The sequence below is a fragment of the Zalophus californianus genome, chromosome 1 (assembly GCF_009762305.2).
Source record: "Zalophus californianus isolate mZalCal1 chromosome 1, mZalCal1.pri.v2, whole genome shotgun sequence".
In the NCBI taxonomy this organism is placed as follows: Eukaryota; Metazoa; Chordata; class Mammalia; order Carnivora; family Otariidae; genus Zalophus; species Zalophus californianus.
Window position 1 is genome coordinate 161,432,800 of NC_045595.1, and position 17,549 is coordinate 161,450,348.

The window sequence follows — 17,549 nt, forward strand, 5'->3', positions numbered from 1 at the left end:
GGAAGCTTCTAGACCTGCATAGGCGATTCTTTCTAGACAGATTCAGAAACCATCCTTTTAATTTGTTTGGGCATAAATCCACAGACAAATTAAAAGGGATTAGGAAACAATGTTTAAGAACATCAGATAAAGGGAAGCAATTTGTCAGCACGTTTTCTGAGCACCTGTCACGTTCCAGCACCGTAGTGTTGGAAGAAACAGCACTTGTAGCTGGGGCTTTATACATGTTTGATGAATAAATGAATGAATGCTAAGTGCTAGAGGGAAAAGAAGAAAATTTCAAGGTAAGTACTTTAAATAGAAATAGTAAAAGTTATAAGTTGCTATAGGTAGAAGTTGGCTTAATTTCAAAAAGAATTTTTTTTATGGTAACTGGTTAGGTAACATGAACAAAACAAATGTGCAGAGTTCACACAGGTTTTGAGAAAAGTAAAAAACACCAACAGTGAAGAGTTCCATCCTCTAAGTTGCTAAGGGAGTAGAACTTGAAAGCTCTCATCACAAGAAAAACAAAAGTGTAAAGTGTATTTATGTGAGGTGATGGATGTTGCGATATATACATGTATCAAATCATTATGTTGTATACCTTAAACTGAAACAATGTTATATGTCAATTCTATCTCAATTAGAAAAAATGTTTTTTAAAGAAATTCCATCTTTTCTCTCTTTGCCACACCAGTAACTGATGTTGCTTTTCACCTGACATGGTGACTCTGCCCTCCACACCCTCAGACACAGCTCCTTCTACCAGTACTGGTGACAACCGACAAGTGTTATAACTGAGCAATCAAAACGCACTTCTGTTCCCCCATCTGCACTCTCATTTCCCTTTTGGTCATGTGAAGTCCCTAGAAACTTGAAAAACTTTTGTGTGAGGAATTTAGCAGCTATGATTTCCCTTTGCAAAACATAGGATTGTTTTGTTGTTGTTATTTATGGTTTCTGTGACCCACCACTCCACACCATGTGCCCGTCCCCAACCCCACACTCACTACTCCTCATTTTCAGTTTTCTCTCAGTTTTCAGTTTTCTTTTTTTTCATTCCATGGTTTCATTCCCTGTGAGACATAGATAACTCCATGCCTACCCTGTGGGTTTTGCACAAACTTCTTTGGCATAAGGAAAACGTAAGGAACAAAGATTCAACTTCCCTCTAAAAAGCATGTTTTAGAATTTTGCCATTGAAACCAAAGGGAAGGTATCTTACGAGAATGTGATGATTCATGCTTGTTTATATTTGAGTCACTATCATGGTGTTTTGTATATTTGACTTTATCCACTAAAAAGTATTTCAGGTCCTGCTGACTTTCTGTCCCAGATATACATTCTCTAGTTACTGAATGTTCTTGACTCATCTTTGGCTGCCCTTCTACCTAGCCACAAAACCTATTTGGTACAGTCGCTTTGAGATCAGGAACTACATCTATACCCCTTGACTTGAAGACACTCATGTGCAGCCAAGTCCCAGCAGACTCTAAGCCTAGGGTGGGTGGTGGTCCAGTGAGGCCAAAGAAAAGACCTGGAGACAATGATTAAAACATAGGTTATTATTATTTTTTAAGATTTTATTTATTTGAGAGAGAGAGAGAGAGAGAGAAAGTGAGCCTGAGTGGGGGGAGGGGCAGAGGGAGAAGGAGAGGGAGAAGCAGACTCCCTGTTGAGCAGGGAGCCTGATGTGGGGCAAGACATAGGTTTATCAGAGGAACTTATTATGTACAGGGAATCTAGGAGTGGCCAACTGGACAGAGCATCTGCTTTTGGCATCTATATGCAGCAAGTTTAGTATTACAGCAATTTAACCTAGCAACAATCAGTGGCCCCTCCCCTCCTTGCATGGACAGCACTTCTAAGGAAACCAAGGTCTTCCACTTGGACACTGTTTTAGGGGAGATACTCCAGGTGGCCATCCCCAGAGCCCCTGACCTTGAACACTAAACAACACATTCCACTGCACATTCTGCTTGGTGGGAATATAGAGGGAGGATGGGATCTCTACATTTTGAAGATAGCGATTAACAGGGGCATTTGGAGTATGCTTATACAAACTAGCTATCCAGCGTGTACCATAAAGCTCATAACTACAATCCAAATGAGTCAGCAGAGAACTCCTCCATCCCCTCAAAATGTTGAAAAGTTATCTTGTAGGATGATGGTAGTGGCAAAACATAGCAGCCATGGTGCATGGGTATAAGGCAATGATTTTATAGCCCTGGACTCGCCAGCATGGGCCCATGGCTTAAGTCAAGCTGATGAAATTAGGAATCAAAAATGAGAGGGGAGCCTGAGTGGCTCAGTCAGTTGAGCATCCAACTCTTGATCTCGGCTCAGGTCTTGATCTCAGGGTCATGAGTTCAAGTCCCACATTGGGCCCCATGTTGGGCATGAAGCCTACTTAAAAAAAAATCAGAAAATGGCTGTCCAATAATTATACATGGAATGAATAAATCTTTAACCTTTTTAGGGGTGCCTGGGTAGCTCAGTCAGTTAAGTGTGTGACTCTGGGTTTCGGCTCAGGTCATGATCTCAGGGTCCTGAGACTGAGCCGCGAGTCAGGCTCCACGCTCAGTGCGGAGTCTGCTTGTCCTTCTCCCTCCCCCTGCTCGTGCTCTCTGTCTCTGACTCTCTCAAATAAATAAACAAAATCTTAAAAAAAAAAAAAATGTTTAACCCTCCTCACAGCTTTGGACAGTCCCTGAAATTATTTCCTGAGAGAAGAATATTGAAAACAGCCTTGCACATAGTCATTTCCTCCTGATCTTAGAAATTAGCAATATTCATGCTCCTATCACTTGGTCATATCTTCAAGATTAAAGGTCAAATAATCAATACTGTGTAGAGACGTGAATGTGTATGTGAACACAAATGCATTGCTGATGTTCTCAACCTAAAAATAGTTTGTATTTGGAGCACCTGGGTCGTTAAGTTGGTTAAGCATCTGACTCTTGATTTTGGCTCAGGTCATGATCTCAGCCCCGCATCAGACTCTGTGCTGGCCATGGAGCCTGCTTGAGATATTCTCTCTCTCTCTCCCTCTGCCCCCCCCACCCCCACTTGTATTCCCTCCCTCCCTCTCTCTCTCTTAAAAAAAAAAAAACAGTTTGCTTTTGTCATCTACATTTTCATTGGCAACCCTACCATTGAATGCTTTTCTATATAAGGATATTCAAAGAATTTAGAGTCTGGTTGAGGTGAAAAAAATGTCAGAATATCAAGAGAAATATCAGGGAATATATTGTATACACCAGTGATTGGTATGAACAAAGCCTCTTGTTAATTGTTCATTTATTATTTTCTAGGAGAATTGACTTTAGAAGAATTTATCAATGGCACAGAAAAAGATCAGGATCTTCTGGAGATTGTTTCCAAGAGCTTTGACTTTTCCAACGTACTGAAAGTAATCTATAATGAGAAACAGTCAGACACAGAAGGGAGGCTTCCTTCAAACCACGTGAGAAGACTGATCTAGGGAAGGGGGAAATGAAGCAGCTGTGAGCCGTGAGAATGCCTTTTCCGACTTCCAGTGGATACAAGACTTTCAGTTGAGAAGAAATGAAATTCTCCCACGTACATGCTATTGATTTCAAGTTTTTATTATAATTGGTATTGGCTTGTGAATACATCACTTAAGTCCCATGGAGACTTCCATAAAGATTGCAGACAAAAGAATTGTTGCTTTTCTGTCTATATATTAGTGCTTTCTCTGCAGATTAAAACATGATTAACCTGAAGGATTGTCTCCATATCTGTTCAAAAGAGAACTCACATATATGTTTCCTTGCACACCTAAATTAATCTGAGTCTTGAAATAGAACTGGATGATCTGGGCAGTGTCTCCATACTTCAATATTCTTCTTAACATGCGTTCGGCAAATGTGTTTGCTGCCTCTTGGCTCCTGTTGTATCTCTGTATTATAAATGACCGAGTTCTGGTCTGTGGAGAAACTTTCTTCTTCCCTTTTTTCCCGTATTCTTTACCCTGAATCCTGTCTTGAATCAGTAATAATGTTCTGCTCCAAAGGAAAAGTCTTAAGCTATATAGTAAAATGAGAAAATTTCAGGCTGGGCAATGAGAACGTTTCCGCTGATTTGTTATAAATCTGGGTCCAGTTGTGCATGAAAATGCGATGCATCATCTATAATTATTATGCCAGTTGGGGGTTTGATCAGAAGAGGAGACAGCCAGGCTATGCAACAACAAGCACTTGACATTTTAAACGGTCCTGACATTATAGCTCTGACATTTCATTTTTTACATCCTTTCCAAAAAATGAAATGATGAATGAGATTTCTTGATGGGTTAGAACTTTTTAAGTTTTGGGTTCTGTATCACAGGCCCATTAGTACATCTGTCAATGCAAGGCTTTCTCATGGAAACACAGTAGAGGCTGAAGAGCAGATGGGAGCTATCTTCATGTTACGACCTTCCTAATTATGCTTTCATATTCAGATTTTGGGCTAAACACACACAACTGAAACTACAAAGACAGACTTGGATGGCCCTGTCTCCCTCATGGTTACTGATGTGGATAAAAATATGGATAGAGGTATAGACGAGGCATACGTGGAGGTAGAAATGAAGTATAAATGGAAGTAGAGAAGTTTTAGATGAATGTATAGATGAAGATGCAGATGAAGGTAGTCTAGATGGACATAGAAATATTCAGTCGTTTTCCAAAAGATTTTGAGGAGATTTGCAAAGAAGTACACAATATATGTTGAAATAAAAGTATTGCCAATAAAGTAAAAAAGAAAAATCACTGCAGCCATAATGACACAAATTTCTACTCACTTGCCGACAGTGGACTCTGAGCTTCCCAGCAGTAGAAGGGAAAAGGAAAACATCATGACAGTCTTGCCCCAGCAACAGCCCCATCCTAGCAGGTGGCAGTTGATTTCATGCCCCACCCCCCACATTCCTCTGAGGCACCTAGTGTCCTTTCCATAGAAAACTGGGTCCCAGTGCCCCCTTCCAACCTTCTATGTCCTAATAACTCCAACCTTTTCCCTTTGTTCTTCCAGCCTAGGAGGGTAGCTGCTTCCAGCCATTTCTGTGTTCCTTCTTCAGTGTCCCCCCTTTGCTTTTTCACTCCTCCAATGTCTTTCTCACTCATACCTTATATTAATGCTGTTAAAATAATCAGTGTGGTTTCTGTTTCCCTGACTGGATCCTGACTGAGTCTGCACCCTGATGGACTGAAGGGTCAGTCCTCATTCAGGTGGGCAACCACCCCCTTCTTTGCATGCCCTGAAACTTGCTCTGGAACTGTGCTGGGAGTGGGCTTGTTTGATCCTAATGGCCCAGTGGTGTGGCTATTATCCCCACTTTATGTCTGGCAGCTGGGACTCAAAGAAGTGATACCACTTTCCTGGAGTCCCTGCCTGGTAGTGTCCCTCGAGCACCACCTATGGGCTGAGCTTAACAGGGAAACAGCCGGCAAAGGAGCAGCGTACTGAGTAGGACACCAACCTAGCATCACAGAGTGAAATATGGAAGGACAAAGTTGGAGCCAAGCATATATAGCTTATCAGCACATTTGGGATAGGTGGTGTGAGCCAAGTAGACACCTTAGGAATGCCTTGCCTCCCATAGTTTCCATATTCAGAGCATCCAAGCTCTGTACTACCACAAGCCCCACCTTGCACTTTATGCTTTGAATCTTGTAATTCTCATCTGGCTTCCCCAGGCTCCACTCACCCTGTTGCCTCTTACCTGGAACCTTCTCCACTCATCATCCCCTTTCGAATCATGACTGATTTGTCTAGTATACACAGGTTAGGTTTTGGTTTTTTCCTGGATGCTGCCTCTTAGATTTCTAGTCTCTGTTCCATGCACTTTACCTGATGCTCATGCCTCCCCTGCTGACCCCAGGGCTTGTGGTGGAGAGGCAAGAGAGGTACCCCCTTCCCTTTTCAAAGAAGAGCCTCATCTGTAAGCAGGGCAGGCAGGCCCACATAGTACGCCTTTGTTAGCTTCTCAGGGAAAAGTGTTAGCGGGTACAGAGACTGTGAAGATACTAGTTGCTTGTCATAAGAAAACAGATAATAAAATAGAATCTACTTCATAGTTTTGCTGAGCGTAGTCCTAAGAAGGGGAAAAGTCTGAAATTCAGGTACAAAAGAATTTAGATTAATTCATGGTAAGGTGAGATAGAAAAAAAGAGGCCAGAAAAACAGAACTACATCCTTTCCCTCAAGTCTCCATCTCTCTCTCATTCTCTCTCTCTCTTTTTTTAAAGATTTATTTATTTATTTGAGAGAGAGAGAACAAGTGAGAGGGGCAGAGGGAGAGAATCTGGAACAGACTCTGCCTGAGTGTGGAGCCCAATGTGAGGCTGATCTCATGACCCTGAGATCATGACCTGAGCCGAAATCAAGAGGGAGACTTAACCGTCTGAGCCACCCAGGCGCCCCCCTCAAGTCTCCATCTCTTAAGGTCAGTCTCCTCAAGGTCATGTTCCTTCTCCATGCTTTCCTCTGCAGCTTAGGAACATGATCTTGGTCCAGGAAATAGTCCTAATCTACATACAAAGTCATATTACTTGAATGAACTAGAGATTTTTAAATAAATTCCTTCCTTCTTCGGATGATAAGCTTTAAGTAGAGCCTACTGCCCAGTAACTTTTTTTATTTTATTTTTCAGGTAGTTTTTTTTTTTTTTTTTTTGTATTTAAACAGAATTCCATGTGTTTCCTCCCAATGATTTTAGAGTAAAATTTCAAGTAAGGAATTTTATGACAAGTAGGTCCTAGTGTTTGAAGAACCTCAACAACCTTAGGTTAATGTTTAGACTATCACTCCCATTTACCAAAAGGCAGTGATCCACCCAAAATTATAACCATCTAATGAGAACAAACATCCTCCAACACATTTTTCTCTTTGTTCCTACAATGCCTTGATGCTTTGAAGGAAAGACACTATTTTAAAAAGAGAGAAGGATGGAAAGTATTAAAAGATTTGATCATCTTAACCTTATAAAACTGACACTCCCCCCCAAGAGATTAAAGTCATATTACATCTCTCTACAGATTTGAAGATGCATCAGGAAGATGGCCTGCATCTTTGGTCCAAAGTCTTGAGAAAGAAAGGAAGAAAAAGAGGAAAAGAAATGAATGGCAGCTGGTCCAGATAAGAACAAGCTCTAATATGATTTCTTTCTCTTCAAATCAGTGGCTGGTGACCAGCTGCTCCTTCAATTAAGCCTTGGCTCTTTCTGGCAGGGACACAGAACATTCCATCTAGAGAAATATCTGCTGATAGAGAACTGGGTTTAGATCACAAGGGTACGCTGTGGGGGCAGGAGAATGGTTTAAGTGGGGCAAATATTTCCTTTATTTTTCTTTCCAAAATGTGTTGGCACAAATGTAATGGGGAATTAAATGAGAAAAGTGGTTTGTTTAAAATTAAATATATGACTGAGACGCAAAATGAAGAGACCTAAAGGAAGGATTAGCACATTAAAGAAACAACATGAGGGCTAGAGACAGCCTGCTGCTCTGCCTACCCCCCACCCTCCATTTATATTAGAATAACCTTTAAACATGAAAATGAAATACAGACAAGTCTTGACATTTAAAACCAAGCTAGGGTCTTATGCTTGCTGAAGAAATCTAAATCATTAAAACTGTGTGGAAAGGGAATAACTTTTTTAATACAGTTTTTTCTGGGGATAGCTGTAGGTAAGCAAAATTGGACATTCAAATAAAAGCCAGAGAATACCAAGTTTTACCAGTAGGATGACTGACAACATTGAGAAAGATATTTAGGGAGGCAGAATTGCTTGATGGAGTCAGCGCTGGACTGAGACCACGTGTGGATTTCTGGGACCTCCAACAAGACATTTGCCCCTCTGGGTCTTGGCCTCCTCAGCTCTCCAGAGAGGGGACAAATCTCTGAGGTCCCTTCCATCTCCATTTTTTTTTTTTTTTGGATTCCATGAAACCTCCATAATGCAGGGAATGACACCTCAGTACCTCAAAAAGATTATTAGTTACTTAGAAACAAAATTTATGGAACAAACTGTTTGTATTTGATACAAATTGCATGAAGCCCAGATTATTATTATTATTTTTTTACTCATGGCCAATGAGTTTCAGGTTGCTACCTATAGGCTCTATGTTGTCTCCAGTTATTTTTGTCTCTACCCCTCATTCTGGGTGGTTCTTCATCATGCATAGAGCAGTGGGCTAGTGATAGACTTCCTACTTGGAAGTCACTTGAAAGTCTTTTTCAGAATAAAAAAAATTTATATCCCTGGTAATTCTTTTTTTTTAAATTTTGTTTATTTATTTGATAGAGAAAGAGAGCATGAGAGAGAGAGAGCATGAGCCGGGGGGTGGGGAAGGGGCAGAGGGAGAAGTAGACTCCCCACCGAGCAAGGACCCTGGGATCATGACCCAAGCCGAAGGCAGATGTTTAACCATCTGAGCCACCCAGACACCCCATTCCTGGTGATTCTAATGCACGGCCAGGTATAAAAACCACAGCCATTCACATGTCTTCTATGAGAGACCCTTCTCTAGGGTCACCCTGAAAAAGGCCAGTGTCCATCTATACTCTTTCTCCTTGCATTGACCTTTTGAGTTCCCTAGAGTTACGCATGCATACTTCATTCGTAAGATATAGCAAAAAGGTCACAGACTTGTATGCATGCACACTATTTTAATTCCTGCTTCCATCACTCACTCAACTATACTAACCTTGATAAATCATTTACTCCAGTAAGTCTGAGTTTCCACATGACATGAGATAACATATGTAAGCACCTAGCGCAGTGCCTGGCATGTTACATACTTAGTACATGTTTGTTCCCTTAACCTTTTGCATTTTTCAAAGCTTAGATACCTGGAGCTAAGGTTATTTCTTAGGGACTGGTTTCCATTCTGACCCAGAGGGAGGCTACATTCTTGTCCCAGACACTTTAATCTTTCAGTTCTCAAGTCACATTTAATTGGCCCTTCTAATGAGGTCTGAGAAAACAATTATCTACAAACTATTATCTCTGAATGGGCAAAATCTTTAAAGTGCCCACAGGGAATGGACCCTCGAACTGTCAGTTATACAGACCTTAAGATTTTCTTCATGCTCCTAACAAGACAAGGAGACCTCATCCATTTTCAGGCAAAAAAATCTTCTAATGAGACTGCATACTTGGTTGCTGCTCCAGCATGTATGTTCATTCTTTTTGCTCAGAAACTTTACATTTCTATAACATGTACACTTTTCATGAGCACTTTAAGAAATGTGATATAAAAAACTATACTATAGTACAGATAATATAAAAACTAATAACTCATTAATGTAATTTGGATATTATGATCATCATTTAATCTGTATTATTTAGAACAATATATATGAGAATATTAAGTAAAAATATATCTGGAACTTGACTTCTTTCTCTACCAAACTATCATCCCCCACACTACCAGCACGCTCTCGGCCGCCATTGTCTCTCCCCCGGATTATTATAGCAACCTCCTACCTAGTCTCCCGGCTTCCATTCCTGTCCCTCCACAGTCTGCTCTCAGGAGAGCAGCCAGAGGGATCCAACTAATGCATAAGGATAGATCCTGTCATTCCAACCCCCAATGGGATCCTTACCTCATCTGCCCCTCTCGTCTCTCCTCATCTTTCTCACCTCGCCTGCTGCTACTCTCCCTCACTCACACAATTTCAGCCATGATGGCCCCTTTTCTCTTTCTTTCTTTCTTTCTTTCTTTCTTTCTTTCTTTCTTTCTTTCTTTCTTTCTTTCTTTCTTTCTTTCTTTCTTTCTTTCTTTTTTTTAAGATTTTATTTATTTATTTGACAGAGACATAAGCAAGAGAGGGAACACAAGCAGGGGGAGTGGGAGAGGGAGAAACAGTTTTCCCGCGATGCAGGAGCCTGATGCGGGGATCATCCCAGGACCACGGGATCATAACCTGAGCTGAAGACAGATGCTTAATGACTGAGCCACCCAGGCGCCCCCCTTTTCTCTTTCTAAAACACACCAGCCACCAGCCCTCCACTGGGACGTCCTTCTTGCTGTTCTCTCAGCCTGGGAGGCTTTGCCCCAAATGTCAATATGGCTGTTTCTTTCACCTCTTTCAAGCTGTTGCTCAATTGTCACCTTCTCAGTGAGGTCTTCCCTACCACCTATTTAACAACAGAAATATGCCTTCTCTCTGCCCCCACACTCCCACGGCCCCTTTTCTGCTTATTTTTTCTTTGCCTCTCCCCATTAGAACACAAATTCCACAAGGCCAAGATTTGTGGCTGCTTGGCGTATTAACATACAACACTGAAGACAGAGCCTGGCACACAGCAAGTGCTCAACAACTATTTCTTGAATGAAGAGAAGAACTGTGAAACTTGCCAATGAATACGCTTCTCAATCGTGATGGAGCCAACAGAGCTCTCTTCAGTCTCTTTGCTGTCTTTCCCGAGTCCACGTGTCCCTTCAGTATGTCATAAAGGTCATAAAGGGAAAATAATTTTTATTATCCTTCAAATTAGTTTCCATGGGAACTCATATCATCTAACTGAAGCTGCCATTTTAAAAAAATGCTTTTGAAATTGACTTTTAAGTAGTTTCTTGATCACACAAGAAAATTGTGACGTTATCATCATATTATCATCACAGCTGGCTGATGGTTTTGTTTTGTGGTTTGTCCATTTTTGTAACCTAAATGATATTTTTTATCTATACTTTGGTTACCTGACTTGACTACAAATGATTTCTGGCTCTTTTCAGAATTCAAAAGATATTCTCAAAGAGTAGAATAATATGCCATCACTGAGAACAAAATGCTTCTCAAAATATGAGTAGATCTTTAAATACTTAAAAATCTAAAACAAAACAAAACAAAACACCTAAACTATTGGATCAAAACTGAAAGGCAAATAATAAGTTGAATTTATTTGTACAAGTGTGACAAAGATCTAAAATATAAAAGTTCAGATGAATTTACAAAAAAAACCAAAAAACAAAAAAACACCAAGACTCCAAAAATGGGGCTTTATCAGGATAGAAAATTTACAAAGGCACGAGTACAACTGATTACTAATTAACAAACACAAAAAAGACTTTTCAAAGTCACAACTAACAGGGAAAAATAAAAGCCCACCACAAATTAAAACAAAACTTAGAAACAGTTGCACATATCAAATTTAAATTTTCTTTTAAAACTCAATCATAAGATGGTAATATTAGGGGAAATGGGATAACAGATACAAGAGAATTCTTTTATTTTTGTAACTTTTCCATACATTTAAAATTAGTTCCAAAAGTAAAAAAAAAAAAAAAAAAAAGATGGATGCTCTGTTGTGTTTCATTGCTCTGTCTATCTCTGCATTGACTCCATACTCCCTTAATGATTATAGTGTTAACAATAGTCTTGGTATCTGGCATCTGCCTTCTTTGCAATTATCTCAGCTATTCTTGACCCTTGGCATTTCCATACAAAATGTAACAACAGCTTGCCAATTTCTGCAAAATCACTGTTGGAATTCTCCATTAGAATTACAATGAATTTATAGGTCAGCTTGGGGAGAATTAACCATGCAAGGTAGGGACTATACCAACAACATATTGGGTATATATCTGCCTCTGTTAAGGCTCCCTGAGCTCCTCTCCCAGGTCCTGAGTATGAGGTAAAGCTGGACCTGATCAGAGCTTGGATCCCTCCAGATTTACTGTCTTGTTTGATGGGTATACAGCCAATTTTTCTACTTGGAGTGTTCACTTCTGATAATATTTTAATCTGGTGTGGAAAACAAAGCTTGTTTTTGTGTCTTCTAAACCAAGTCCCATTTTAACAGGTGTGTGTATCATGGTGTAGTGTAAATTGATGACTCTGCTTATGCTGACTCTGTTTAGGAGTAGAGGATGTGGATTAATTCCAATGTGGTAGTCAACAGCAGAAACCTACCTCAAAATAGCTGCAGTCGAAAAGGGAATCTACTCTTCACATAAACATGCAGACAGCTAAATACAGGGCTCAAAGGATGTTATCGGCTCTCTGGATCTCTTATCTCTGCTTGTCTCTGTACATTCCCTATACATTCCCTGAGGCTGGGATAGATGGCCACAGATGAATTTGACCTAAATTATTCTTACGATTCTCCATTCCAGAGGAAGAGGGTCTCTCTCTCTCTCCCTCCCCGTTCCCTTTAGCACCCGTATATCAAATCTGAGGGAAGACTGACTTTCCTGCTTGGGTCATTTCCTGCACCAATCACTGTGGACAGGCGGATGGAAGACTTGACTGACCCTTTTTGAATTGGTATATACTGAAGGGCAGGCAGTGGGGTTGGGGGAGGGACCATCATCAGCCTCATCTGAATCTTAAGAGTAGGTTCCCTACAGTGTGATTGCTGAATTGTAGGATAGTTCTATTTTTAATTTTATGAGGAACCTCCATACTCTCTTCCACAGTGGCTGCACCAGTTTGCATTCCCACCAACAGTGTACAAGGGTTCCTTTTCCTCCACATTCTCGCCAACATTTGTTTCTTGAGTTGTTGATTTCAGCCATTCTGACAGGTATAACGTGATATCTCATTGTGGTTTGGGTTTGCATTTTCCTGATGATGAGTGATATTGAGCATCTTTTCATGTGTCTATTGCCTGGGTATTTACACAAAGCATATGAAAACACTAATTTGAAGGGATACATGCACATCTATGTTTATTGCAGCATTATTTACAAAAGCCAAATTGGAAGCAGCCCAAGTGTCCATTGATAGATGATGGATAAAGAAGATGTGGAATATTATTCAGCCATAAAAAAAGAATGAAATCTCACCATTTGCAAGATAACATGGATGGATCTAGAGAGCATAATGCTAAGTGAAATAAGCCAGTGGGAGAAAGACCAATACCATGTGATTTCACTCATATGTGGAATTTAAGAAACAAAATAAATGAACAAAGTAAAAAAAAAAAAGAGAGAGAGAGACAAACCAAGAAACTGACTCTTAACTATAGAAAACAAACAGATGGTTACCAGAGGTGTGTGGGGGATGGGTGACATGGGTGAAGGGGATTAAGAGTACACTTATCTTGATGAGCACTGAGTAATGTATGGACCTGTTGATTCACTCTATTGTATACCTGAAACTAATATAACACTGTATGTCAACTGTTCTGGAATTAAAAAAAAAAAAAAAAAAGAATGGGTTCCCTTCAGCAGAGAGGAGTTCTGTTTCCAAAAGGGAAGAAAAGCTGGGCAGATGAGAATAACATCCTGAAGTTACAAAAGTCCTGGGCTTACTTCGTGTATGCGTGACAGTGTCCAACCACTTCTCCTTTAGAGAGCTAAGTGCATGCCAAAGTAAGGTAGAACACCTTTTATGAAGTATTATAAAAACAAAAACTTGCAGAATCTATGTAAATCTTAAGCACTGCCTGAAAAATAAGAGAAGTTTATAATCTAAAAACACTGTAGAAATCCTTTTCTATTTAGGATTTTAATCTGTAAGTGCTTAAGACTATTTCCACTGCTGATGTGATTCCCATAAGACGTCAGCACTTTCCCACTGCAGGCTGAAGAATGTACTCCCAGCAGGTGGCCAAAAATCACTGCTCTGGGCAAACCCTCAATTTCCCATCACTTTAGTGACCACAACCCGGCTGCATATTAGAATCTCCTGGGAAGCTGTTCAAAGTTCCGCTGCCCAGGCTATAACCTGAACTCGAATCTCTGGGATTGGGACCCAGGGTTCAGTATTTTTAAAGCTTTCCAGGCGATTCCAATGTGTAGCCAAGGTTGGTACCGCTGACTCAGCTGATGGGCAGCCTGCATGCTGACTCCTCCTAGACAGTCCTTCTTTCACCATTTGGGGGGGGCGTCTTAAAACACAAAGAACTAAGATTTAATCATGGCCTTACAGAAAATGGTCAAGAAAGGAGCTCTGTATGAGTTGGTAGTAGGCCATGAATTCCAAGGAAGTTCATGGGCTAGATTGAATTATTTATGGTATTCATGGTATATTTTAAAAATCGAAATAAAATCATAAAAATCTGGATTTTTATCTTCTCTTGAAAAGCTGGAAGATTGGGGAAATATGGGGCAGCAATCAATCAGCCACTGTTGAGTAGCAGCTCTGTGCTCTACAAGAAATGTGCTTTTCGGTTTGTCCTGGTTTTCACCACTCTCTTAGTATGTGCAGACAGTTTCACTAATCAAAACCATCTGCCTAGCCTTTCTGGGCATTTGAGTTTACAGCCACTTCTAGGTGCTAAGCCTCCTTGTAAACTGGGTGAAAATAAGTCTCTCTAGAACATAGTTTAATTCATTAAAATTGGGTTCCCCACTGGGATAAAGGTCTTGCAGTAAAAAGTTGTTAACAACTTGTTAACAAGTCGTCACAGTGTTTATTATCCTGACCTTTTCCCCTGCATGGAAATCTTTCTTGAGTGACTGTCAGAATAGGTCATAGAGATGCTAGGTTCCATATAGATATAGAAATATGTTGATGCATATATACTCATAGTTGTAGATAAAATGTCCATCACACCTTTAACAAGACTTCCCATGACAATCAAAGGGCCATAAAAAGGCACACACTGATTTCAGTGCTTCTCTTCTCCATGAAGGCAAAATTAATACCTTGAAAGGGAATTGATTCAATTCAATTTAGCAACAAGTGATAGCATTTGTATAGGGCATTCCAATTAAAAAAAAGAAACTTCTCACTTGTCATCTATTTGATCATCACAGAAGCTATGTGAAGAAAGCTTTATTATGATTTGCGATAGAATGATTTATAAAAAATATATATATTTGGCCATTCAAATGACCCAGATAGATTTCTCAGATATATTTGCTCTTCATTCCCAGCTCCTGAAGATGCTTCAGAGCCACAAAGGTGAAATGAATGTCTTGCTATTAATAAAGGCAACTTTTGGATCCCACCCCAGGGTGGGGGGGGCCTGGTTGCCAGGAGGACTAGCCACATGATTAAAGGGTTGGAACTTTCAGTCTCCCCTGCCCCCATGCCCCACATCCGGGGAGGGGAGAGGGGCTGGACATTGAATCAGCCAATGGCCAGTGACTTAGTCAGTCATGACTATTTAATGGAACCTCCATAAAAACCCAAGATCATGGCGTTTTGGGCCTTTGACAGAGAGCTACATGCTTGAGGAACCAGAACATTCCAGAGTGCCACAAAGCTGGGCCCCAAACTCCACCAGGACAGAAGCTCCCTTGTGGAACACTTGCCCTACTCCTCTCTTCATCTGGCTGTTGAAACTGGTAAATGTAAGCAAGTGTTTCCTGAGTTCTGTAAGGGGCTCTAGCAAATTAATTGAACCTAGGGAGTGGTTATTGACATCTCCCATGTGTAGGCAGTGAGGTAAAAGCCTGGGGTTTGCAACTGGGATCTGAATGGGGGCGAAGGCAGCCTTGTAGGACTGAGCCCTTAACCTGTGGAATCTGATGCTATCTCCAGCTAGATCAAAGCTGCATTGAATTTAAAAATGTATCTATATGAAAGAGGGATACTGAAGAAAGGGGAAACTAAGTATAAGAATGAACATACTGGGGGGCCTGACTGGCTCAGATGGTCAAGCATCTGCCTTCCACTCAGGTCATGATTTCCACGCTTCTCCCTCTCCCTCTGCCTCTCCCCCTGCTTGTGCTCTCTCAGTCTCTCTCCCTTTCAAATGAATAAATAAAATCTTAAAAAAAAAAAGAACAAACAATACTTTAGTACAAACTTGAAATTAATAGTTATAACATAATTTTTTTCAAGTTCCTGCCCCTCTTTGGACACTAATCCCTGTAATTAGAATTTCTCTGTCCATTTAGTTATTTGTAGGTTTATTGATTTGCCATCCACTGAGTTAATCTTACCCACTGTCCTTGTGTTCTCAGTTCATTTGGTGAAAAACATGTACCAGGCAGAGTGAGGTTTCCATTTTATTTGGCTTCCCAAAATAGTTCCAGGATCCCACATTGCACAGCATGATTAAAGGCAATTTGATGGAGTAGCAATTACCTTCATTTGAAGTCAAAAGACTTGGGTTTTATTCCTAGCCCTGCCCCCTACAATGTGGTCTCCAAGGGCAAAGTCGATAACTTGAATGTGAAATTAGCAAGATGGATGAATGCAACTTTCTGTTGCTCCCTCACTACCAACCAGCCGGTACTCCTGAAATACCAACCTCACCAAATGCCTCCTATTTTAACTTTTACAGCTTCTTCTCCTACTTCTTCCCCCAGCACTTAACTGTAAGAGAATAAATATGAAGTACAGTAGAAGCATGCATCAGAGACCAACCAGATGTGGACAAAGACATGTGTGTACCTGCTTCGTTGATGTGTTTTAGTTGAAACGGTTCTGACAGCCAGGCTCTGAGGCAGGGCATAACTTGCCAATGTTCAGTGACTTGAAGGGACTCCAGTTGATTTTTAAAAGGATTGCATTTAGACTGTTGTGCTCTAGTGAGCAGTTCATTAGGCTTGAGATGCCTGTGAGAATTGGGCTGTGACTTTGTGGAAATGTTGTATAAAACCAACAACATCCTTGCTGATCCTGACACCTAGATGATATTTATCAGGAGAATTCTTAAGTTGATTGGCCTCAGTGTTTTTTAATTGTGACTTCTCTATATTTATATTTTGAATTTATTTTGCTTTCAGTTAAGTAATTTTTCCTCTCCGAAGGGGAAGAGATTTTTGTTTTAGATGAAAAAGTTCTGATTTAGTACTTCCTGTCTCCTATTGACAGGTGTCACAAGAGGTGAATCCACATAGATGGCCATTACCACATGTTGCTACAGATTTTAGGGTGTGTGTGTGTGTTTGTGTGTGTGTGTGTGTGTGTGTGTACACATGTGTATAAAATGTTCATTCATATATATGACTCAGTCCACACCATCAGGTATGTAGGGAGTGCAACATTATTTTTCTATAACTGAACTTAAATCCATTTGGGATTGCCATTCTTCTGGTAATGGAAATGCAAATTCAATTTATGAGCTCTATTTCATTCTCTCTTTCACCTGTCTAGAAAACTTACTGAGTGCCACAGTATAGGAACATGGAATCAGGTGTGTATTGTCGCATAGCAAGTTGACTTCTGTAGTGATCAGGGATAATCATCAAAATATATTGAAAATATCTAAAAAGCAAAATGGCACAGACACAAGAAATCAAAATGGATGTCTATAGTAACTAATTAGTACAAGTGAACAGCACATACCAGTGACCTTGCCCTTCTGGTCTTCAACTGTTGCTTCACCCAAACCACTGCTATGGCCTTTTGTCCCCATAGAAAAGCCTCTTCAAGTTTCTGTGCCACATCCAAGTGCTTCCCAGGAGCATTAAATATATTAGATTACTTTCATCCCACTTTGGGCCATGGAAACTATGTTTTCTCTACTGCTCGTTAGCACATGGGGAAATTATGGGCCTTGCATCTTCCTAGATTCTACTCAAGAACTGGATGAGGGAGGGGAGCTGATTTCAGAGGGCTACACTGCTCTTTATTTTCCCTTTATTATCAAGGTTTAAGTTGGGTTTGGGGTGCCTGGGTGGCTCAGTTTGTTGGGCATCTGCTTTCAGCTC

At 40.4% G+C, this 17,549-nt stretch overlaps 1 protein-coding gene across 2 annotated transcripts in view; it reads left to right on the forward strand.

Moving 5' to 3' along the window:
* GUCA1C (guanylate cyclase activator 1C) overlaps nucleotides 1-3,688 on the forward strand; it is a 34,491-nt gene extending 30,803 nt beyond the window's left edge. The window contains exon 2 of one of the 2 annotated variants that reach the window (XR_003518596.1): nucleotides 3,297-3,419. Coding sequence is in view for 1 of the 2 variants with exons in the window: in XM_027587016.1 (XP_027442817.1) it covers nucleotides 3,297-3,466 (170 nt within the window). In the remaining variant the exon portion in view is untranslated. Of the gene's footprint in view, nucleotides 1-3,296 lie in introns of both variants that reach the window. The other variant, XM_027587016.1, reaches the window with a different exon arrangement.
* The last annotated feature ends 13,861 nt before the right edge of the window (nucleotides 3,689-17,549 follow it).